Genomic DNA, 26,704 nt, shown 5'->3' with positions numbered 1-26,704 from the left:
TACGAGTTAAATAGTGCTGCTTTCTCTCTGTTGCTTGTCACCTTCTTGCCACTTTTACCCATGAATGGACCAATCATTTCCTTCACTTTTTTCTTGTTTTTTACATATTGAAGGAAGCTTTTTTTGTTATTTTTGACTTTGGTCACAAGCCTTAGTTCATTTTGAGCCTTAGCTTTCCTCACTTCGTCTTTGCAGGCTCAGGCTATTTGCTGATATTATGACTTAGTTATGTGCCCCTCTTTCCACTTTCTATACTTGTCCTTTTTATCTTTCAATTTATCAGAGAGTTTTTTTATGCAGCCATGCTGGTTTCTTTTGAGAGCTGTTATTTTTCCTTTGTTGGTATTGTGCTAGACTGGGCTTTTATTATCTCACTTTTCAAAATTTCCCAAGCTTCTTGAGTTGTTTTCCCCTTAAGGATTCTCATCCATGGAATCCTTCCCAAGCTCTCTCTAAGTTTATTGAAATTAGCTCTCTTAAAGTCCAGGACACTAGTTTGGCTGTGTTCTATTGTTTATGCTTCCATAATGTTGAATTCCAATATTGCATGATCACTTCCTCCCAAGGCTCCTGTGGCTTCAACACCTTCTATCATTTCATCTCTGTTAGTGAGAATTAGATCCAAAATGGCTAATCCCTTAGTTTCCTTCTCTACTTTTTGGGTGACAAAGTTGTCTGCTAGGTTGGTCAGCAATCTGTCTGATCTTCCACTTGGTGCAGAATTTGTCTCCCAGTTGATGTCAGGGTAGTTAAAGTCCCCCATTACTATTGTGATATGCTTCCTACATACCTTAGTTAGCTGACTAGCAAAAAGTTCATCTATTTCCTCTGTTTGGTTGGGTGGCCTATAGTATACACCTATGGCAATGTCATTTTTTCTCCCTTTTATATTGACCCAAATGCATTCAGGTTTACAGTTTTCATCATTGTTGTCCACCCCCAACAGACTTACAGAATGTAGCACCTCCCAACAACTCTGGGCAGCTGAAATGCAGTTTGAATCCTATGGAGATCCAAAAAGATCCAATCCAGGTCTCTGCTCCTTATCTGGTCCACCCCCAACAGACTTACAGAATGTAGCACCTCCAAACAACTCTGGGCAGCTCTGGGTATCACACATCATGTGATGCGATTGAGTTTGACACCCATGCTCCACCTGAACAGTTTGAGTTATTTAGTTTTGAGGAAGATTTATATTTTAATAACAATTAAGCTTGATTTTGGCTATTTGATCCTATTATCCTGTCCTATATATTTATCCTATATCCTACCCTATAATCCTATCTACTATATAAATTGATTGGGCACAGAAAAAGTGGCTAACATACAGGTACCCTCTTATCCAACTGCTGCCTGATCAAGTGGAAGATTGATCCAAATATTTACAATTCCAATCCAACACCCTAATCACTATACAACTTTAGCATGTTACATCTGAAAGGCCAAATTAAATGTGGTGAGAAGTGTAATAGAAGCATAGAAAATTTGGGGATTTTGATGTAGACATGGGAAATAAAGGGATGATGAGGAAGTGTAAGAGAATATATTTGGGCACAGATAAATGAGGATAGAACTACCCTTCTATCAATTCTGTATTCTAAATCCTATTCCCAAAAAATATTTTTTCTCAAGATTAAGAGAGAGACAGATAGCCTTTTGGATCTTATGAACTGTTGAATGTAGTGTGTTTTGATCCTAAGGTAGGAAAATAATGTTCTATACTTAAGATCACATAAAGTGTTAATACCACTTTACAATGCCTTGGAATACTGCATCCAGTTTTGGTCACCACGATGTAAAAAAGATGTTGAGACTCTAGAAAAAGTACAGAGAAGAGTAACAAAGATGATCAGGGGATTGGAGGCTAAAACATGTAAGGAATGTTTGCTGGAATTGGGTATGTTTAGTTTAATGAAGAGAAGGACTAGGGGTGACATAATAGCAGTGTTCCAATATCTCAAGGTTTGCCACAAAGAAGATGGAAACTAATCAAGGAGAGAAGCAACCTAGAACTAAGGAGAAATTTTCTGTCACTTAGAACAATCAGTGGAACAACCTGCCTCCAGAAGCTGTGAATGCTCCAACACTGGAAGTTTTTAAGAAGAGACTGGACAGCCATTTGTCTGAAATGGATTAGGGTTTCCTGCCTGAGCAGGGGGTTGTACTAGATGACCTCCAATGTTCCTTCCATCATCATCATCATCATCATCATCATCATCGTCATCGTCGTCGTCTACCGGCATGGAGAGCAACTACTAAGTCTGAGTATCTCTTTTGTCAATGGAAAAAGTTCTCAGAGGATTCCAACAGTTCTATCTGGATCTTCCATAAGTGATCATGCCCAGTGATTGCTACAGTTTCAAAGTTTCTGAATTTATCACAGACTATTAATATGTTAATTTTTGGCTCAGCCAGACTGACTTTATTTGGGCAATTCATTTTCTTAACTATATGTGAATTTCAATATCACAGGCTTTGTATTGTAATCTATAGGAGGAGCCTGATTGGATAGACACCTGGCTGGTATATTTCTCATACATATTTGGCAAAGTGCTGCAACAATACAGTACTGGATGTCATAGCCCTTTGGTCAGATCTAGCATGTTTTTTTCTTAAATTTTCATTGTGTAACATGCTGACCAATCCAATGCAGTTAGTCAATGTGCTAAAGTAATGTTTAACCTTAATAAAGTTTCTCAGATAAAAAGGGTGTGAACTCTTGGATCTTTCCTTTTTTCTCCCCAATCTTCCTTAGCAGAAGCTGAGACTAGAAATTATAAGAAAATCTATCCACAATTTTTTAAAAATCATCTCTGCAACATGACCCTGGAGTGAGGTCTGAAATTTAAATCTAAAATATCAGTTGGATCCTGGATTATATTTGTCTTTTGGAAAATCTAATTGCTAAGTCATGGCACTGTAAGTTTGTTCTTCCTTTGGAACTTCATTCTTCAAAATAATTGCTACACCTGACAAAAAGCCAGCTAATTAGAGCCATGGGCCAGTTTGTCCCTCCAGTTGTGCAAAATTTTGTAGTTTGGGACTATTTGGTCTTTGCTGCCCTTTTTCTCGTCTCTTCTGGCATTGGAATCTTTTTTGCCATTAAGGAACGGAAAAAAGCAAGCTCTGGGGACTTTTTGGTCGGTGGCAGGCAGATGTCATGTGGACCAGTGGCTCTGTCCCTCACTGCGAGTTTCATGTCAGCCGTCACTGTGCTGGGAACCCCAGCTGAGGTCTATCGCCATGGATCATCTTTCTTTCTGTTTGGCATAGCATATACGTTTGTCATCATTTTTACTTCAGAACTTTTTCTACCTGTTTTCTACAGATCTGGGATCACAAGCACTTATGAGGTAAGTTCCCCTTTTCTAGAAAGTGATTCTTGCTCCAGATCCTGGACCATGACTTCATTTGGCCAACTAAGACATTTTGGCAGCATCTTTGTTGTTATTTCTTTGTGCAGATGCTTGACATGACATCATCTCTTCTGTAAACTTGACATTCTGGGAAAAGCAGTCACTATATATCTAAAAGGCAGCAAGATGCAGAGGAGACTCCATTAATACAGAGGAAGAAAATGTGTTAAAATTTGCAAAGACAATGGATTTGTATATGTATTATGTAATAGTAGACATGCTTTTGGTTCCAAAGGACAGTCTGTTTAATTAAGATAGATAAGATAAGATAACCTTTATTGTCATTTTTTTTTACTGTGGGCACAAAGGCACACATCAAAAATGAACTTTAGTTGTCCGCTCTCAAAGTGAGCACGTACATGACAACACACCTAACATACTATATACAACATTGAAAGGGACCGTTGTGATCAATTTTTATAAATGTATTATTTCCCAACAATTATCTGTAGATTGCAAAGACAGGAGGATAATTCTCATTTAAACGTTAGATTGTGAAAAATAATAAAAGAAAATACTATTTTTTGAAATAGTAAAAAAGAGGCATAATGATATAGTGACAAAAACCTGCTCATCCCATGCTGAAATATCAAATATAAGGTTTCTGTTTCAGACACTTTTCTCATCTTAGTATGAGTATTTGTGGTTGTGTGTGTGTGTGTGTGTGTGAGAGAGAGAGAGAGAGAGAGAGAGAGAGAGAGAGAGAGAGAGAGAGAGAGAGAGAGAGAGAGAGAGAGAGAGAGAGAGAGAGAGAGAGAGAGAGAGAGAGAGAGAGAGAGAGAGAGAGAGAGAGAGAGTCTCCAGGGGACTTAGACAGACATATTTAGATTCTCTTACAAAGTACAGACCAAATCAATATTAAAAAAATTCCTTTTTTTCTTTTCTCATTTCCCATTTCTCATTCTGTGTATTCTATTCATTATATAGATTCAAAGAATGCTTGACTCCAACTAACTCTGAATGATTTGCATAAAAACTTAGAATAATAAAACAGAGAAACAAATGAAACTTGTCCAGAATGTGTATGGAACTAAATTCAAGAAACTATAGCAAATAGTAATTGCATAGATCGTAGTATCCATCTCAATAACAAGAGACGCTGGTTCTGGGACAATGGATTTTCTTCTAATGTTACATTCACAGTTTAATTGTTTGATTAATGATTTAATAGGGGAATATTTAATAAAAGATTACTTAACTAACCTCCCATTAGAAGCCACTAAGAATCCAATTATCTCATCAATGGAACCATTCAACCCTCATATATAGATGTAAAATTATAGTGTTCTACTTGCCAAAGGAAATGAAATATTTCATGATGAGAAAATACGCTCCAAATTCTTGAAATGTAATTATAGAACACACTACAGGTTTCTGTAATGGTTGACCAAACTTTTTGGTTCTAGGTGTAGTTTGTAACCCATGCAATGGTTTGGGCAGATATCCACACAGATCCAAGTTTGAATGTTGCAAGATGAAGACTTCAGCACAATTTAAGTTAGCCTATAAATGCTTGACATTTGTGGAGAACTTCCTGTGGTCCACTCTTGAACCTGGGTGTACAATGTTGCTGACCATTGCTGCAGGTTAAATAAAGTTATGGGCCCTGTCAATCCCCTGTCTTCATTCCAGGATGTAGAACAAATTACAGTAGGTTCTCAACTTACAACAGTTCATTTAGTTCAAAGTTACAAAGTTACAATGGCACTGGAAAAAGTGACAGGACCATTTTTCACACTTATTTGTGATAGTTGCAGTGTCCTTGGGTCATATGATCACCTTTTGAGACCTTCTGCACAAAGTCAATGGGAAAGTTAGATTCTCTTAACTACCATGTCACTAACAACTGCAGTGATTCACTTAATCATGACAAGAAAGGTCATAAAGTGTGCCCCCCAAAAAAATTCATTTAACAACTATCTCACTTAGCAACAGGAATTTTGAGCTCAATCAAGGACTACCGGTATTCATTGAATTTCCAGTTGCTGGTATTGCCTATGGGAAGACCAGTTTCACAATCATTATGGGAACTATTTCTTGAAGAAAATGGGATGATAAAGCAACAGATATTTTTATTTACTGTAACCATCCTTTCCCTCTAGTACCTGGAGTTAAGGTTTAACAAGCAAATTCGCATGGTAGCAACACTGATTTACATACTGCAAACGGTAAGCCATATTCTCCATTTATTTGCATGATAAATATGATTTCTAAATATCTTGGCAATAGTCCGTGAAATGGATAGAGCTTTTGTTCAAAATTAGCCCATTTTCTTCTACAACACAGTGAATGTAAAGAGCCTTGGTGGAGCAGTGGGCTAATGCCTCCTTAAGTAACACCAGCTGCCTGCAATTAGTGCAGGTTCGCATCCCACCAGGCTCAAGGTTGACTCAGCCTTCCATCGTTCCGAGGTAGGTAAAATGAGGAGCCAGATTGTTGGGGGCAATTAAGCTGACTTTGTAATAATGCCGCCTGGGGTGTGTGTGAAAGCCCTAATAAGCAGGCATATACATAGAATGAAGGCTACTGCTAAGCTTGTAAGCCGCCCTGAGTCTTTGGAGAAGGGCGGCATATAAATGGAATTTAAAAAAAAATGTGATAGAGGATGTTTATGTAGTGTTTCTGAAATAAAAGAGCGATAGGATCCTGCACATTCAAGACTTTCAATCTCCTCAATTTCTCATAGCATTAAATTCTACATTTATACATGGAAGAGCATAATCTTTCTGGATTTTCATCACCCTGATAACTAACATTTATGATAAATCTAGACTCTTCCTAGTCTACGGGTTCCCATGACACTCTGTACTCAAGTGTGAGATTTTCTTCTGAAACTTCAGCTTCAGTTGTAGAACAGGTTTCCAACATAGATTGTGGGACTGTAAAAGAACACATATTTTTCAAATTTAATCCCTGTTGCCATCATTTTAGCAAGCATTTATGTTGCACTTTAGTGTACTCCAAATAATGTGGTCTGTACAGTATAGAGTAGCTCATAGCTCAGTTCCATGTTGGGGGTTTAGGAGACATGAATTGTTTGCCTTGAATAGTTTGCACCAAAACCTCCCATGCCCCAGATATGCAGTGCGATCTGGTTGGCCATTTCAGGGATAATAAATGAGGACCCAGATTGTTGGGGGCAATTAAGCTGACTTTGTAATAATGCCGCTTGGGGGGGGGGCGAAAGCCCTAATAAGCAGGCATATACATAGAATGAAGGCTACTGCTAAGCTTGTAAGCTGCCCTGAGTCTTCGGAGAAGGGCGGGATATAAATGGAATTAAAATAAATAAAAATAAAAATAAAAATAATCCCTACTATTTTTAATTTGATGCATTCACACAACTTGTGAAACCACCCATAGAACTTTGTTGAGAATGTGGAATAATTAATAACTGTGTGAGATTTCTGTTTTCACGTGTCTGATAATAAGAAAGTCTTTCAACAGAATGCCAGAGGTATGATAGGTAAATATTTCTTTAAGAGTGATTTGTTTCAGAACAGTTAGGAACATCTTTATTTGTACTTTGCAGATGATAAAGAGAAAATCCTTCCTCCAATGTCTTAGGCAACTATACCAAGAATCATTTTCAGGAAACAGTGTAGTGTGGATCACAAATAGCCAATGGAAAGATGAGAGCTCTGTTGCTGTTTGAGGCTGCTTTGTAAGCAGTATAAAGTTAATTGGCTTTTCTTGATAACAACTTCATGCATCTGCTTACTTAGGGAAGTGTTTGTTCCCAAGAGAATTCCACTCTATAAATTAATTCCACATACCTAAAAAAGCATCAGCAGTAAATTGGCACCTTTTAGAAATGGTTCAATTTGCAATTTTAGGACATTCTGTAGAACTGCAAAAAGTGATCATCCACTGGAACTCCAAGATCTACTTCAAAGTTACTGTTTTTGAGCCAGGTTTCACCCTAATCTGTCCTTGTACCTTTGGTTTTTCCTGCTTTTCTCCACATTAAATTTCATTTTGTTGGATAGGGCCCATTGTTTAAGTCTGTCAAAATATTTTTGGATTCTGAGCTTGTCTTCTGGAGTGTTGGCTATTCCTGCTAGCTTAGTGTCATCTGCAAATGTGATGAGTTCCCCTTCTATTCCCTCATCTAAATTATTTATGAAGAGTACTGGGCCTAAGACAGAACCCTGTGGTACCCCACTGCTTACTTCCCTCTATATAGATGTAGTACCATTAAGAACTACTCACTGAGTATGGTTTGTCAGCCAGGTACAAATCCATCTGGTGGTGAAGCTGTCTATCACACATTTTTCTGATTTATCAAGAAGTAGATTGTGGTCTAAGGGAAGTGGTGGCTCAGTGGGTTAGGACGCTGAGCTTGTCGATCAGATGATCGACAGTTTGGCGGGTCGAATCCCGAGTGCCGTGTAACAGAGTGAGTGCCTGTTACTCATCCCAGCTTGTGCCAACCTAGCAGTTCGAAAGCACAGAAAAATGCAAGTAGAAAAATAGGGACCACTACGGTGGGAAGGTAACAGCGTTCCGTGCGCCTTTGGCATCTAGTCATGCCGGCCACATGACCACGGAGACATCCTTGGACAAGCGCTGGCTCTTCGGCTTTGACATGGAGATGAGCACCGGCCCCTAGAGTTGGAAACAACTAGCACGCATGTGCGGGGGAACCTTTACCTTTACCTTAGATCAGGGTTGTCAAACTCAATTTCATTGAGGGCCGCATCAGCATTGCGGTTGCCCTCAAGGGGCCGGGTGGGTATGGCCAGGGTGGGCGTGGCCTACTGGGTGGGCGTGGCTAGAGTGTGTATGGCCTACTGGGTGGGCATGGCCAGCTCTACATCGTTCGCATCAAGGGTGCCTATGGGGGCCTGGGCAGGAGTGGGACAGATCTGAGGGTCTCTGGCAGAAGGAGGGTCTCTGGGCCAGGGCCAAGGCAGTGGGGGCCGTTCCCTCACTGTTTCCAGGATGGCTTCGCGGGCCACATGAAACCACTTTGCGGGCCAGATCTGGCCCCCGGGCCTTGTGTTTGACACGTCTGCCTTAGATTGTGGTCTACTTTGTTGAATGCCTTATTGAAATCTAAGTATACTATGTTCACAGCATTTCACTTGTCTTCTAATTTAGTCACTTAGTTAAAGAATGAATTAAGATTGGTTTGGCATGATCTGTTTTTAACAAACACATGCTGGCTTTAAACTATAACTTTATTTGTATCTAGATGTTCACAAATCTGTTTTTTATCTCAGAGTCCTAGTGGACAATCACTTAAATATGAGCCAGCAGTGTGCTGCAGCTGCCAAAAAAGCCAACACAGTGCTAGGCTGCATTAACAGAGGGATAGAATCAAGATCACGTGAAGTACTAATACCACTTTACAATGCCTTGATAAGGCCACACCTGGAGTACTGCATCCAGTTTTGGTCACCACGATGTAAAAAAGATGTCGAGACTCTAGAAAGAGTACAGAGAAGAGCAACAAAGATGATTGGGGGACTGGAGGCTAAAACATATAGGCAACAGTTGCTGGAATTGGGTATGTGTAGTTTAATGAAGAGAAGGGTGAAGGGTGACATGATAGCAGTGTTCCAATATTTCAGGGGCTGCCACAAAGAAGAGGGAGCCAGGCTGTTCTCCAGACCACCTGAGAGCAGGACAAGAAGCAATGGATGGAAACTAGTCAAGGAGAGAAGCAACCTAGAACTAAGGAGAAATTTCCAGACAGTTAGAACAATTAATCAGTGGAACAACCTGCCTCCAGAAGTGGTGAATGGTCCAACATTTGTCTGATATGGTATAGGGTTTCCTGCCTTAGCAGGGGGTTGGACTAGATGACCTCCAAGGTCCCTTCCAACTTCTTCTTCTTCTTCTTCTTCTTCTTCTTCTTCTTCTTCTTCTTCTTCTTCTTCTTCTTCTTCTTCTTCTTCTTCTTCTTCTTCTTCTTCTTCTTCTTATTATTATTATTATTATTATTATTATTATTATTATTATTATTATTATTATTATTATTATTATTATTATTATTATTATTATCTTTTCCAATATCTTCCCAGGTATTGATTTTAGACTGATTGGTTTATTCTTTGGATTTGCTTCAGATTGGGATTATTCACACCTATATTCAAAATTACTTCCTATTAAAATAAGACTATTGTAATATGTTAAGAAAAGTTTCAAGGGTTTCCCAAACCTCTAACGTTAACCATCACAGTCTTACCACAAAATAAATCTCAGTTAAAACAGTTGGGCAGTCTTGAACAAACAACAGTAGATTGACACAGTATAAGTACATTTATTTATGTATACATACAATTAAATACATTTAATTACCTTTGTAAATTCCAATATTTCTGGCATCATCAGTTAATGAAATTATGGGAAGGCCAAGTTGAGATGGGAACTGGGCGAATTTGAGGTCCAGCACTTCTAGAAGTTAGGCTCATGTACAAGGTCCTTTTTCTGCATATTTTTCCAAACAATCACATGGATTAAAATAGACCCTGAGGGACCCAAGAGTATTCTATGAATTTTATGCATTTTGAGTTCTTCTTTGAAGCCTAGGCTGAACCACATATCTATGCTATAATTTAGAAGTCAATATGTATTATTTAGAACAAGAAGCATGGCTATTTTTCCCAGCTAGTAGCAGTTAGAACTGCTTCTATCATATTCAACCTAAAAGACTGGACATAGTCACACAGATGGTAAAGGCATGTTAAACTGGGGGAAAACGGGGCAGAAGAATGCATGAATATCATTCATAAATGTATCTTCCCATTTGTGTGTGAGCCTGCGTCTGTGTGGCAGTGCCACTTTCCAGTCCAAACCTTGGCATATGATCCCATCTGAATCTCCTTCGTTTGTTAATTTTAGCTGTCTTCTTTTTTTGAATTTGCTCCCGATGAATATTTTTCTTGTCTGAAATACTTTTTCTACTCTTCGCAGACCCTTTACACAGGAGTGGTAGTTTATGCTCCAGCTTTGGCTCTCAATCAAGGTAAGTGCTTTGTTTTTTACTTGAAAAGGACAAGAGAAAAGGGGAATTTGTTTTCTGTTATCTACCTATCTGAAAGCACCTTTCCCCCTTACTTTTCCTTCTGATATATGTTATTTTTCCCCTTTTGCTAAAAAGTAGCCAGAGAAGATAGATTCTGAATAGTTTTCTCAAGTTCTGGGCAAAGGGCCCAGTTTAAGATAATGGATCAAGACTTTCTTCTGTACTTTGACACTTTCTGCCCTTCCAGCCCATTGCTTTAATGCCTTACGTAATGTGAAACAGGATAAAGCTGAGATTTCTCATCCTATTGATCTGGTGTTTCTGGTAAATGATAGGTTTTTTTGCTAGACTGATAGGAATTATTTTGCTTCCCATTGAGATTTGGCCAATGTATTTGATGAACTGAATTTAACACCTTTTGCAAACAAAAACAGAAAACTATAAAAGGTGGAAATGAACTTTAGTTCTGCAGCATATAAAATAAAATGATGGAAACAGGTTAAATAACAGTTGTTACTCTCATACTCTTGTATATTTAAAAATAAACTATAGGGTGTTTTTTTTAAAAAAAGTAACCTGCAGTGTATCTAATTACACTTCCTTTGGCTTTTCAGTGACTGGATTTAATCTTTGGGGCTCAGTATTTGCAACAGGAATTATTTGCACCTTCTACTGTACACTGGTATGTTTCTGTTATAGTTCAACTATAAATGTTTTTAGAGGAATGGTTAAATAACTGGCATTTATGTTCTAATGGGGGGTCTTATGGTTGAGCACAAATATTAAGACAAACTAGGAAACTTCAGTATTTTTTTCCTACAATAATCAAATATTTTATATTCTCAAATGTATACCCACTCTACTGGAACATACTAAATGGGCAGAAACTATTGGAGATAAGTGATCCCTAATAAATATTTGGGAGCTGTGCTCACACTTAAAATAAGCATGAATCAGCCATTCTGTCCTTTATTCATTTTTAAGCCTGTACATATATTGGTAAATGGCTGAAGAGATTTTATAGGATTGAAGGGAAAGATTACCAATGAGTGGAAATTCATAGATAGACTAAGAGTGGCCCATACTCTTGGGCCACTCATAGTCTATTCTAGAGCATGTGATTATTGTGAACAATCACTGCAGAGAAAGTATCTTGTACATAAACTCAGTCCCATGATGCACTAATAATTGGTTGTGGGTAGAAAAAAAGGAGCTAATAAATATCTAACCTAATATAACTTGGTTGAAACTAGAGCTTTAAACTGAATTGGTGCAACTAAAATCAAGATAAATACAATATTATTTTTTTTCTTTGATTTAGGGAGGGTTGAAAGCTGTTGTCTGGACAGATGCCTTTCAACTGATTGTTATGCTGACTGGGTTCCTGACAGTTTTAGTGCAAGGAACTCTTAAGACTGGGGGTATTAGAAATGTTTGGGAAAATGCTCAAAATGGATCACGTCTCAATGTCTTTGAGTAAGTAGAATGGCTTCTCACAATCTGGTTTAGTGTTTGTAATGATAGGTAATCATGTCTCATTCCTCCACCGCACCCCACACCCAAAGGTGTCAAAATAAAATTTCTTGAAATCTGGTAGGTTAAATGTGAATGATCTCAGGCAAACCTAGGACTGAAGGGACAAAATATGTTCATAAAGCAATTTAAGACAGTTTCAAAAGAGTCAAAAGAGTGATTTGATGGCCAGAAGAAAATCAAATTGGTTATCATGTAGAACAAATATGGTGTACAGGGGAAATAAAGCAAAGTGGTAACAGCCATAAAGTGGAAGGCCAATGAGAAAAAACTGGCAATTCAAAAAACAGAGAATTGCTCTACAGAACACATGGTATTTCAATAAGAACTGCAAGATATATTTCTATAAAAGTTGCTTTTATAATAAAAAAAGAGCAAGAACAGTGATAAGGGAGGAAAAACACAATCAGGTTTACATTAACATGAAATGGCAAAGCAGCACAGAATGAAGCGGGTTTTTTTGTCGAGATGGGGCAAGAGAAAGTTTGGGGAAAATAATAGTGAAACAGAAAAAATGGATTGGAGAAAAAATATCGTGTTGCCATCCAAACAGTAAAGATTAAAAAAAAATACATTTACAAATGTAATTGTTGAAGTACGATCATTTAGAATGTAAAATCTCTTTCAAGTAGGCTTTGAGTCCAGATGTCTTCATGAACACATTCACGTAGTGTTTACAACAGTGATATGCAAACAGTTTGCCATACCCTCTTCCAGAATTATAGCTAAAAAAAAATAAAAGGGAGGAAATGGAAGAAAATAGAGATTTCAATAAACTATTCCACTAATTTTGTCTAATGGGTTTAGAAGTGAGTGAAAAATCAAGCATAATTCTTGCTCTACTGTTCTACTTTAAACCCCATGGGGGGTGTCTATTGGCAGGACTTAAGAATAATTGTCTGATGACCACCTAGACATTTCCAGTACTGAACTTCTTACCTTCTTCTTGGTGAAATCCATTATTTATCCAGCATTTTTCTTTGTGCAAAGATTCCCATTTTACCATCTGGCCAACTTTGTGTAGTTGTAAACGGGATTGGGTCTGGTTAGTATTTAGATTTTTTTTTAATCAAACCAGATTGACCAAGAATTATACATGTTGCCTATTTCAAGATGGAGTCCTGATTTCAATACAGTATAAGCCTCTTTAGGTATGCAACTTGAGTGCTTATTTTTTAACCTGAATTTCAAATTATCAGAGACACCAAGTAGTCAGTTTATGTGTGGGTGATAATTCCACTCTGGGGGCACAGTGGTTAGAATGCAGTATTGCTGCCTAACTCTGCCCACAGCCAGGATTTCAATTCTGACTGATCTCGAGGTTGACTCAGATTCCATCCTTCTGAGGTCAGTAAAATGAAGACCCAGATTGTTGGGGGCAATATGCTGACTCTGTAAACTGCTCAGAAAGGGCTGTAAAGCACTATAGGGCATTATATAAGTCTAAGTGCTATTGCTATTGCTATTCCTTCCAAATCTGTGCATTTATTTAGATCTGTTTACTGGATTCTTGCTGTTTCTTAATTCCAGTAGAAGCAAATTAGTTTTAAACTACTCTGCTATTTAAACAATGGCCAATTAATATTTTTCATGTCTTATTTATGTAGCTTTGATGTTGACCCCCTGAAAAGACACACATTTTGGACAATCGCAGTAGGAGGAACATTTACTTGGCTAGGAATTTATGGGGTAAATCAGTCCACAATACAAAGGTGCATTTCGTGTAAAACAGAAAAGCATGCCAAACTGTAAGTAGCCATCAAAGTTAATGTAATTCAAGATTAGAATATAATTATTTTTAATTTTAAAAAAATCTATTAATTTTTTAAAATGAACTCTCTCATGCGTAATGTTTGGGATGCTTTAACTGGCCATTGAGAGAGATCCAGCAGAAAATTCCCTACTCTTGTGAGGATTGTGTTGCATGGATGGAAGGCCATATAAGAGGAGGGCCTGAACATATGTTGGTCTACCACTTCTGAGATGGACAATATAAAGGACACATGGGTTGGGGTATGCAAAGCTTTGGAAGCAGCATACAATTGTCTAACCAGGGGGATGCCCAATCTCCTCAGTTTTTTGGAAACAGTGAACCTGGATTTTTATTTGGATTCTTGAGCTGGATATTGTCACTCCCTCTCCTGACTTCTGCCTTATGATTTTAACTATTATTTCAATCACCTTTGACTGTGATTGCCCTTATTGGGCTTATTGGGGGATTTATCATTGCTTTGTGTGATTTTTTTGGGGGTGGGGTTTATTATATATTGTATCCCACCTTTATTATTTTTACAAATAAGTTATATTCATCACACCTTACTCCTCCTATTTTCCTCACAACAACCTGTTGTTATGGAGAGAAAGTGCCTGGCCCAAGGTCATCCAACTGGCTGCATGGTTCAAGTGAGACTTGAATTCATGGTCTTCTACCATGGTAGACTAGTAGAGCAAACCAATTCTCTTATTAGCATTGATTGTTGATTTTTGTGATTATTTTTTGTTTGTTTGTTTGTTTATTTATTTTCTCTTTTTATTGCTGTTTTATGTTGCCCAGGACTGGCATCATTTACTAGTACTAGAAAACAAACCAACAGTCTTAGCAGAGTATCTAGCCACAAAGATAGGATTTTAAATATTAAATGTGAAATTCTGCTTCCATCTAAATTCACAACAGAGTGAAGGATTCTAACCTTCCAAGTTGTTTTCCACAAAAATCACATTCATGTGTGTCAGGGACAGGGAAATTTAGTAGTACACTTCAAAAGAACCCTCTTGGACACTAAAAGAACACATACAGAGTCGCAGGAAGTAAATATATTATGAAAAGAACAGGAACACATCTCAAACTACTGGGAACATCTACCGAGGGGCAGACTGTGGACTTCTTTCATTGTGGCACACAGAGAAAAGATTAAATCTTTGCTTCTTTTTACCGTGGTAAGAAATGTCTTATCAAAAACTAATGTGACTATCATACTCTGAGATAGCATTTAAGAATTTTCAGGACACTTTTTAAAAATAAAAAAAGCAGTGTACAAAATGTTTTTTCCCCCTTTATTGAATGATTTCTAACTGATCTTTTTTCTTCTCCTTAGTGCGCTCTACTTTAATTTGGTGGGATTATGGGCCATCCTGGCATGTGCAGTCCTCTCTGGATTGGTGATGTATTCCTTTTTTATGAGCTGTGATCCTTGGACTGCAGACTTCATTTCAGCACCAGATCAGGTAAAATTGTAAACAGAGAATTGTTCTGTGATCTGAATTCTTTCTTAAATGCAGCTGTGCTGAACTGAGTGGTACAGGATTATTCGAGTATTTCTTGCACTGTAACATTTTTTAAATAATGTGCAAATGGAGTGTTCTGGGAACATTTGCAAACGCTCCTGTTGAGTTCTAACTTCCATGTGTAGCAATAAAAAAGTGCTTATAGGGAATGAGAGGAACAGTAACTGCAAACTAATTAGTACATATATGCTGCATAGTTATTTCTTGTGAGATGGGCAGTCATATAAATACCAGAATGATTAATAAATAAATAGATAGAACCAGCAAGCAAGCACATTAATAGCTACTAAAAAGCAAGCACACTTAGACTTATATACCACCCCATAGTACTTTAGAGCACTCTCTGTGCAGTTTACATATTGCCCCCAACAATCTGGGTCCTCATTTTACTCGGAAGGATGGAAGGCTGAGTCAACCTTGACCCCTATCAGAGTCAAACTCTAGGCTGTGGGCAGAGTCTAAAACCTCTGGTCTAACATCAGAAGAGCTTAAAAGATCTATATGAGTCAGATAACTAGTCCATTTAGTTTAGTGCAGAAGGACAACTGAAACTCAATGGACAATCATATTCTTTGTGGCTTGAAACTCTACTAAGATGACCTTATTTCTTGTTCTTTTGAAAAAAAGTTTTGTTCAAGTATATTTTTTTTTAAAAAAATAAAAAATTGGGAAGGGTGTGATGAGCCCCAAATCTTGGTTGTACCTCTTCTGGTTGATGTCTTAGCATTTCTTCTGAATCTACTGTAAAGGATGGACAAAATAAATAGAAGGAAGACAGTTTATCCATAGAAAATTTATCCACACGTAGTAGCAATTTTCTCAGGATGGGATGTCAGTGACCAGGAAGTGGTGAAGATTGAACTTTCAGCATTTAGGTATTCATCTCAGATGAATTACCAATTTATATGTCATATTTCTTCTTGATGAATCAGCCACCATACAGGCTGTCCTTCCCTTCTTGAAATCTAGACCCTACCCCAGGGGTAGGCAACCTTGACTTTTTTATGACTCTTGGACTTCAACTCCCAGAATTCCTGAGCCAGCCATGCTGAGGGGAAGGGAGAGGTTTCCATGGAGTTGAACTCCACCAGTCATAAAAGAGCCAAGGTTGCCTACCCCTACCATATACTGACCATGTTACAGGAACAAAGGCCCTCTGCTCCTTAGCTTCATTTACTTCATTGGAGAGCAAAGCACATGATGGTATTCTTCACCCTGAAATTTGTGAAGTTCATGAGCTCAGTCTATATGTGCATTAAAGTTGTTCTGTACAGCAAGAGTGTTCTTCATCTTTCTTCTCTCCTTTTCCCCCCTCCAGCTAATGCCATATTTTGTGATGATAATATTTTCATCGATCCCTGGACTTCCAGGCCTATTTGTTGCATGTGCATTCAGTGGAACATTAAGGTCTGTCCTATGCTGGATTTAATGGAGGTGTGTCAAACCAAGCCTTTGAGAGGCCCTTAGCACTAGAGGGAATGAAGTTCTTGAAAAAGCTGTCTTGTGTCCCTCCTTTCCTCTTTCTACAATGTAATGCTGTCCACTCTGTTTTTCTGACTGCAAAGCCTTCAGTGAACTTGACAGACATAGAACTTCTTTTTTTTTAAAATCCCATTTATATCCCGCCCTTCTCCGAAGACTCAGGCCGGCTTACAATCTAAGCACAAATCAATGTGCTTAGCAATAGCACATTTATTTTTAAAAGCATGATATCATCTATAAACTGTTAGATTACGTGTGTGTGTGTGGCACATATGTTATCTAATGTATGGCACATTACTAGCATACATTAGAGTATTACCATTAATTATTCTTTAAGAAATCCTTGAAAATCAGAAGGCCAGGATGAGTACTGGGCATTTGAGGCAAAGGCCGCTTATTCCTAAGAATAGGATAATGTGTCATTGTAATGGGAAAATGAGTTATTCCACTGATTCCTTGTTCCTTGTAAGATGCTACGTTTGTAGGATTGAGAGGGAGACAAAAGAGAAAGAGATTTTTGGAAAAGGCTAGAAGGAAAACTGAAATTGATAAACTGTAATAATATGTTGACTTTCCTAATATTGCCATTTTTCCTTGAAGGTAACTATTTAAATATCCTTCAGAGATCAGAGATCCAGAGATCTTAATAAAAATGAAATTTTGGGTTTTGCTTAGATAGGTTTATTGTTGCAGAAATGACTAGTATATATTATTGTGTAAAAGTAAAAGTTGAGGCTGCATGTTATAACCTTACTCTATTGTACTAAAAAGAATTGGAAGTCCATGCTTTTTGTTTTTCCCCCTTTTTGTTTTTTCCTTTTCTGCCTTTCCTTGTTTATTTTCCCATTATTTTATTTTTTTCTTTGTATAAACTAATACAAAATTCATGAAAAATAAAAAAACAGTAAAAATATCATAGGACAGTGGTGGCGAAACTTTTAGAGACTGAGTGCCCAAACTGCAACCCAAAACCCACTTATTTATTGCTGGGTGCCAGGTGGGTGTGGCCCACTGGCTGAGTGTGGCTCTGGTGGTCATGGAAGATTGGGTGGGTGTGGCCAAGGTGGGTGTGGTCACCTCAATGTTGCTCATGAGGAGGGACACCTATGGGGGGTGGGCAGGGTTGGGGGAGCTCCAGGAGGTCTCTGGCAGGTGGGGCGGTAGGCAGGACTCATCCTGTGGCAGGGTGGGGGTGCCATTGCCATGGGGCAAGGCAAGGGCTGGGGCAGCTGCTGCCTGACACTATCAGCCCCTGCACACAGAGGCCAGTGAGCGCCTGGGGGCCAACAGTGTCCATCAGTAGCCACAGCCTGCCGGCTCCTTAACAGGAGCACTCTGGGGCTCCGCAGCCCATTGCCAGCAGTTCAAAGAAGCCACCTCCAAGATGGATGGTTGGCCAACAGCTGAGGAGGTAATGCAGTGGGTCGTGCCTGGGAAAAGGAGAGCATGTGAGGCCAGGAGGGACGGGATGGGGGGAGGGAAACCAGCCGTGCTGGGATGCATTCAGCCACATGGGACCTTGGCGAATTAGCAGGTGGCTGGTTGAAGAGGGACAGTTGCCACCTCCAGGGCATGGTGCAGATGCCCACAGAGAGGGCTCTGAGTGCTGCCTCTGGCACCTGTGCCATAGGTTCGCCACCACTGTCATAGACCTTAGCTATGATGGTGTTAGTAAACCTTGTCTCAAAAATAAGATAATGGGAAAAGCTGCAACATAAGAATTCACATGGTTGAAGTGTATTCATTCACTGTATTAATCAAGGATGCTTATTTGATTTTAACTTAGGGAGTTATATGAAGAAGTTAGGATTAAAGCAAACCATAGTGTTATATAATGTCTGAAGCCAATAAGTAATCTCTGTTCAGTGAATGCAGTTAGATCAATTCTTGCCCTGAAATAAAGTGTACTTTTTCCCAGTTTCAAAATTTCGAATCTGTCTCTATTGGGCAAAGTCTAAATTCACATAACAACATACTAATCTAAGCTGAAATGGAATGGATTTTGTAGGAATCTCACTGTTTTAGCAGGTTATGAACCAAGCAACCACATGACCTATTTTGTTTAGCCTGTTATAAGAACAAGAAATTATGCTTTAATCCAAGTTTAGTATATTATGCAAACATAAGAGAATCTCGACTGTTAGCAACATTTAACTAATAATTATTATTTGTGGAACAGAAGATTCAGCTATTTTAGCATTCAGAGTGATGGTGGTAGTATTGGTAATATAGAACAGGGTCTCTTTCTCCTATTTAATTTACCTCATATTTATTTCTTTTTTTACTTTCTGCTACTTTTGCAATAAGGGACGCAGTGGCTCAGTGGGTTAGGACACTGAGCTTGTCGATCAGAAGGTCGGCAGTTTGGTTGGTCGAATCCCGAGTGCCGCATAACAGAGTGAGCGCCTGTTACTTGTCCCAGCTTCTGCCAATCTAGCAGTTCGAAAGCACGTAAAAATGCAAGTAGAAAAATAGGGACCACTACGGTGGGAAGGTAACAGCGTTCTGTGCGCCTTTGGCGTCTAGTCATGCCGGCCACATGACCACAGAGATGTCCTCGGACAAGCGCTGGCTCTTCGGGTTTGAAACGGAGATGAGCCCCTAGAGTCAGAAATGACTAGGACACATGGGCGGGGGGAAGCTTTCCCTTTCCCTTTACTTTTGCAATACTATCCCATAGCAGGCTATTTGGTAGATGGGTGGAAATAATTTAGTATTACTTGTCCCAGGACAAGTCACATTTTAAGGACTAATTTATTGTTCTGACACTGTACATGCTTACTTTTATAGCACTGTGGCTGCAAGTATAAATGCTCTGGCAACAGTAACATTTGAAGATTTTGTCAAGTACCTTTTTCCAAAACTTTCTGAGCGTGCGAGCACTTGGACCAGCAAAGGCTTATGTAGGTGGAAAACAGGACTTTAATTTTTCTTAACTTTAAATGAAACTCTTTCTTAATCTATTGTTCAAAATGAAAATGTCTTTAAAACTGATATGTTTAAACTTGCCACTTTTCAAAAGTCCTTAATACAATATTACTCTGTCTGGGCAATCTTACAGGTTTTGTATTTTTTTAATCCCATTTATATCCCGTCCTTCTCCGAAGACTCAGGGCAGCTTACAATCTAAGAAGCACAAATCAATGTGCTTAGCAATAGCAATAGCCTTCATTCTATGTATATGCCTGCTTATTAGGGCTTTCCCCCCCCAGTGGCATTTTTACAAAGTCAGCTTATTGCCCCCAACAATCTGGGTCCTCATTTTACCTAGCTTGGAAGGATGGAAGGCTGAGTCAACCTTGAGCCTGGTGGGACTCGAACCTGCACTAATTGCAGGCAGCTGGTGTTACTTAGGGAGGCATTAGCCCACTGCTCCACCAAGGCTCTTTCTGATAAGTTTCTCTTATCAGTGTATGCAAAGAAAGGTATGATTATTTAATAATGATTTGCTCCCTTTTGAGATGTTTATTATCCCAAATTATCAGCAATAATTTTGGAGTAGTATATCCAAAGATGTTGGGTTCCTAATCAGATGCACTTAGATTATAGTTTTTTTTAATAAAATCAAGGGGTGAGTGTGTTAATAGATTCATCAATGAGTTAACATAATATGTTCCACCTTCTTCTGAGCTTTAGGCTCAAGACCACTGCATATTAACTAGTTTAAAGGAAGTAGATGCTTCCTTAATCTGTACACATTTTTAATTAAGGCATGAATTTTTAATCTATTGACCATTCTTGAAAGAAATGGATCCAAACAAAGATAAATATAAAATCGAGCAGCTAAAAGCACAGCCATCAATACATATGAATAGCCACTTAAGAGCCTGGATTACTCTTCCTTTTTATTGTGATTTAAATATTTATGCTCAGAATGTATGCTTTGCTTATTGACAATCCCTATCATGACCTATGAAAATGATTTTAGATAAAATACATGATAGATATCATATTTTTTCCTAGAAAGTATGCCATTAAATATGTGCTTTCATTGGAAATTACACTGGTGTCTATCCATGAGTAATTGAAATGTGAAGTTCTTCCTTTCAGTGTCCTCAAAACAGCAGCATGAAAGGAGAAAAAGAAATATGACTCATATATATCCTTTACCTTTACCTTTACATATATATATGTATATATATATATATATATATATATATATGTATGTATGTATGTATATATATATATATATATATATATATATATATATATATATATATATATATATATATATGTATGTATATATATATATATATATATATATATATGTATATATATATGATGTCAGCATCATACTGCATAATGCAGTTTGGAATAATAAGTTGAAAATAAGTTGGAGATAAGGTGAAAATTTCTTGGAAATTTCTGGTGAAGGAGCAAATGTGGCACTGATTTCAGCTGATTTTCCCATCTCCCTTTATCTAGTTATTTTTTCTGTAAAAAAAATCTTCTGTGAAAGCTTCAGGCAATTATGGAGGTTAAAGGAGAAGGGAAGAATGGCAAAATATTCTATACCAAATTTTCTGCTACCTGGAAGGTCCCATATGGAGTAAATCTCAGGGAATGTTCTTATGATAGGAGGAAATTTTGAAATCCATCCACTGCTGTCATTAGTTGTCAATAATCTGATGAAAATACATTTGAATGTACCTAAGGAAAATTGCTTCCTTTTCTCCAGGCATAGTATTTGGAGGGCTGTGTACTACAATGGCTGTAGTTGCGTCACTCATGGGTGGTGTTGTGCAGGTAACTACACAACTAAATGTTTGGTATGACCTTGGATTTGTATCATCCTCCCTGAATAAGGAAATTTCAACTTCCGTAGTGAGAACGTGTGGCAGATGGCTTTAAAAGTCTAGACAGCTCTGCTTAGATTAAATTCACAGACTTTTTCATCTGCTATTAAACCCATTCATATTCATATATCATCATTTGCTTTCCCTACACATTATCATCAGGAAGAATAATCATAGAACCCATTTAATTGAAACAACTTTTCTTTTTGATTAAACATGTTATCTCTTTTATCCTTGAGAATAAATAAGGCATTTACAAATATAGGCAATGTGTATATGCAGGATTAAATTGTATTTCATTTGCATTCATGAATCCTAAACCATGAAAGTATGCAGGGTCCTCCTACTTTACTAAGCATGCCTTGTCACATCTACCACAGAAGTGTCCTGGATAGATCTAAGAAACCAGAAATTATGGCTGTGATAATTTTGCACATCTATGCACATGTTTGAGTGTCTTCACAAGCAAGGTCTTAGGGCTGGTATTTAAATAAAGAACTATTAGTTGCCTCTTCATATGAGTTTAATAAATAAAAAAATCTGCTCAAAATGGATTTGAATAAACAGTAAATAAAAATCTGCTTAAAATGGATTTGAATAAGCAAGATATAAAAATACATATCTTGTTGGAGATAGATATACTTCTCTTTTTTTTATTGCAGATGAGGTAGTTTGAGTTGGATAGTGTTATAGAAGTGAATTTTCTAAAGGAATTTTTTGCTCCTGTAACTTTTCATCTGGAATTTTCTAGGTCATGTTGTGCTAACATAGCCAAATTCTATGTGCAAGCGACTAATTTTTAATTCATAGAAGACTTTTTAAAAACTTTATGTTTAATTTTTTTTAATGTTATACCCATGTACTATGCAAGAACCATGGGCTCTGAAAAAACCCTCTGTAAAACAATTAAACAGTATGTTATAGAAATGAGATATATACAATATGTATACAGCATATATTTGATAACTGTGATATGTTTTCTAACTAGGCTTCACTTAGTATCCATGGAATGTGTGGAGGACCTATGCTGGGATTATTTACACTGGGAATTATTTTTCCTTGTACCAATTGGAAGGTAAATAACAAGAATAACATTATCTTTGCATATATATTCTCTCACTTGTGTTGATTTTTATTATTGATATCAAGCATAGCAAATGATCTCTCCTTTATGGCACTTTATTATTAGCTAGCATTATTATTTATTTATTATTTATTAATTTAATTTATATACCGCCCTTCTCTCAAGAGACTCAGGGCGGTGAACAGGGCAATACATGTGATATGGACAATCTTCTTATCGCTTCATAAAATTTGAGTCTCTTGCCAGATATTAGGAAATGCTGCAGCTGATGTCCTTCAAGAGTGACAAATACTTTTCCTAGCATAGAAGACTTACAGGTATTTAAAATTTGACAACTCCAGTAATACTGTTTCATGGTTGCATTTGTTTAAGGGTGCTTTTGGTGGCCTTGCTACTGGACTTATTTTGGCATTTTGGGTTGCCATTGGAGCTTTTGTGTATCCTGCTCCACCATCAAAAACTCTGCCACTCTACCTTTCAACAACTGGATGCAATAGTACCGATATGATTGTACCCATAGTTCCTACTTTAGCCCCTGAAAGGTACTTTTCTTACCTAACTATATATTCCTATCCTATCTATATATTTTATTGCAGTGGTTCGTAATCGCTTTCAACAGTAATTATAGCCAACTATTATAATTAATCATTATATTTCAATATTTATATCTATCTATCTGTCTGTCTCTCTATTTATCATCATCATCATTATTATTGCATCTATCTATCTATCTATCTATCTATCTATCTATCTATCTATCTATCTATCTATCTATCTATCTATCATCCATCTATCTGGTTGTAGTTAGATATAATCAAATTGCAATTAAACTTATTGTGTCTTAAAGTTTATCAACCATCTATATGGTATTAGGATGTAAACTCAATTGGAAAGGGAATTGTGTTTACAGCACAACAATTATTGACTTTTGTTCCATTTTGTCTTCCTAGGCCTTATTTAGCAGATTCCTGGTATTCTTTGTCATATCTCTACTACAGTGCTGTTGGGTGTCTTGGATGTATAATTGCAGGGTTACTGATTAGTTTTGCGACAGGTCAGTTCTTTACAGTCCTGAAAACAACCTTATTTTTTTTAACTGTTCTGTTACCTATGGGCTTTAACTATTCTTTGAAACAAGCAAAATGATAGCTTTACTTTTTTTTAACAAAAAAGTATTTTATTAGGTTTTTATCATTACAATTCATTTGTGCTTAATGAACAACTTGTTTTCTGGGTTAATTTTTGCTTAGTCATAAAAGTTCTTACTCTCTATCTCATTTTCCCAACCATTGATAAAATAGGTTCCATGTTTGAAAGTATTCTGTATCTTCTTTTCCTTTAATTCTCAATGTGAGTCTATCCATTTCCGCACAGTCCAATATTTTCTTATTTATTGCTTCCTCCAATGGTGCTATCTCATTTTTCCAATGCTGCACAAATACAATCCTCGCTGCTGTTAATACATGTATAACCCTAAGCCTCAGAAATAAAAGGTTGTTATATTTAGAAGGACATGACTTACAACTTAGGTGGCACACATTTTTTATGGTATGTTTCAAAACCATTATATAAGAAATGCATTATAATCTGTATGGGGAAAGATAAAATCCAAAAAATTATATGAAAATCCCAGGATGGCTATCAATGATGGAAGTCTTTGTTCACCCAAACCTAGTTTATATTTGAAAAAAAAATTAACATATAAGGCTATTCTGAATACAGATGAAAGATGGCTTTACTTTTAATGATCTGGACATTCTCAAGGCTGGTTAACTTCTCAAACAGTAAACAAGATATTGCATCTGGTTGTCATTCTTTGGCCAGTTCAATTCCAATTCAGGAGAACAAGTCATGGCTAGAAAAGAGATAGAGATATCAAGATCTATATCCAGATTTGGGCTTCACATTTAAGAAAGATATTAGTGAGAGGGCTGAAGGGAATAGTTCTGCTTTACTGAACTATTCCTTAGGACCTCAAGAGTTTCTTATTTAGTACCAGACGGCTCAGACTCCATCATTGTATGTGTGATGCTAGGGTCCCTTCCCCCCATTCTAAGTGCATTTCTTTACACTTAAACTGAACTGCTTTTGATATTTGATTGACAATACTGCTGATTAAAATATGCTTGTGGAATTTTTCACAATGCTGTTTTTTAAAAAAATTTCCACTACACTGAACATCGCCAAGCAGATTTTGTTCCTGCTGTTGCTTATGGTGGGGATATCATTACCATAAATAAGACAAAATATATTCCTGTATAATTTTTAAGTTTACTCCATATATTAAATTAACTGAATCATTTGGGTGAGCATTAAAAGATGGCCAGAGATCATTGGATTAAAGATTTTATTATTAGTCAAGATTTCAGGAGCCCATTTCTAGGAAATCTGCATTAATTTCAGGTACCAGAAGAAGGTCCAATGTAGATTGCTGAAACTGACAAGTGGGTGGAGAAGATTTACATTATTTCAAAATTTGTTGAAACTCTTGGATGAATTAGGGACATGGATTCTAATTATTTTATACTTAACAAAAAATGAAAATGTCTGATTTCAGAATTAAGATTTTGTATAAAATATTAGAAAATAAAACATATTTGCTTTTTTGATGGATGATTAATGATTTATCTATCCTTTTTTTTGTTCTATCCAGGTCCAAATAAAGGGAAAGATATTAAACCACTATTAATTCGCCCAATCTGCAATATATTTTGCTTCTGGTCTCCTAAATACAAGACACTTTGCTGGTGTGGAGTGGATCATAACAGAAAAGAACTTCATGTAAGATTATTGTATTATTCATTTGACATATCAGAGTAATGGATGGGGTTGAGCCATCTCAACATACAATAAATGCAATAAGTTTTGTATTTATTGGATTATATAATAAAAACAATGGGATGTAATAATCAAATACTCTTTTCCTCAAATTAATTTTTATATTTGCTTCTTTTCATGGTGGATTATGGTTGCTTATAGATGTAATGTTCTACTATGTGATGCATTTTTGAAGTTAATTGTGATCAGCCACTCTATAGATGGCAGAGGATGTTTCTAAGATTGGTGTGAGAGATTATTTCTTACATCTCCAGGAGGATGCAAGAAAAAATATTTTGTAGCAATAGTTGGAAAAATTGGTTAAAGAACACATGCTGGATTACACTGAGAACCCTATGGATCAGGCTGATAATGTCTTTATTTTAGCCAAGTTACAGCAGGATGATTTTTACCATAATAAGGTTGAATTCTCATTGAATAAGCTTAAATTACAGTAAAATATCAGGAATCAATTGAAAAAGCTGGTAAATTGTTAGTATATAATTTTAAGCAATAGAATTATCAGAGCTTCATTTCTGAAACAGTGATGATGGGCAGTTGGTGAGATTCAGATTACTATTATTTCAGTATATAAATAAGAAATGCATGTTTCACTCCTGGCCATTTAGGGTTGTGGCTGTAGATTTAGATGTAACCACTTGCTTCATTTAATGGTTTTTTTTAATTTATTCTCAGGATGAATTGAAAATTGACTTTGAAACGAAGGCAGATGCAAATGATGTGCTGAAGAATGGATGGAAAAACAATTTACCTGGTTATAACCCCTCTGAGAAATCCTATACTAACACAAGCATGACTGAATCTTACTTTTAGCACAAATAGTAAAAAAAAAGACATATAGCTGACCATAGAGAGTTCATTAATAACAGAAGAAAACATACTTTATTTATGTCTACTAATTTGTTTAGAAGACATTTATTTATTATTTAATAGAGGGTCATATCTATTCAGGTCAGTTTCATAATAGATAAAGAATAGTTTCTAAAACACTAGCAATACTTTAAGAACTAAAACTTTTTTGTTTAAAAGAACCTCATCATCTTGTTCATAGCATGGGTTGCTGCTCCCCCTCAGGGTTAAAAGTGCAAGCCATGATATAGATTGCACCTTTTGAGTATTATTATTATAACATCAGGGATTATTTTTATCTTTGGAAGGCTATTTTCCAGGCTTCCAAATAAAGGTTTTATGAATGAATATATGTCTGGACTGAATGATTTGTTAGTTTAGGGACAGTGATGGTGAACCTGTTGGGCTTGGTGTGTCAAAAATTCAGAAAATACTCCGCTGAACTGTC

At 37.0% G+C, this 26,704-nt stretch overlaps 1 protein-coding gene across 1 annotated transcript; it reads left to right on the top strand.

Moving 5' to 3' along the window:
• Positions 1 to 2,996: 2,996 nt before the first annotated feature.
• SLC5A12 (solute carrier family 5 member 12) lies at positions 2,997 to 26,226 on the top strand (the record flags this gene model as incomplete). The annotated part of the gene is made up of 15 exons (XM_081328576.1): positions 2,997 to 3,353; positions 5,519 to 5,584; positions 10,338 to 10,389; positions 11,004 to 11,071; positions 11,711 to 11,865; positions 13,530 to 13,670; positions 15,018 to 15,147; positions 16,526 to 16,614; positions 19,480 to 19,592; positions 21,368 to 21,435; positions 22,474 to 22,560; positions 22,942 to 23,111; positions 23,520 to 23,623; positions 25,223 to 25,350; positions 26,083 to 26,226. 15 exons carry the CDS (start codon positions 2,997 to 2,999, stop codon positions 26,218 to 26,220), a joined length of 1,866 nt encoding a protein of 621 aa, XP_081184702.1. The 3' UTR covers positions 26,221 to 26,226.
• Between the last annotated feature and the right edge of the window lie 478 nt (positions 26,227 to 26,704).

Source organism: Vipera berus (genome assembly GCF_964194415.1).
Source record: "Vipera berus genome assembly, chromosome: 1".
Taxonomy (NCBI): Eukaryota; Metazoa; Chordata; class Lepidosauria; order Squamata; family Viperidae; genus Vipera; species Vipera berus.
The sequence above is the reverse complement of the archived record's forward strand: the minus strand, read 5'-3'. Positions and strand labels throughout refer to the sequence as shown.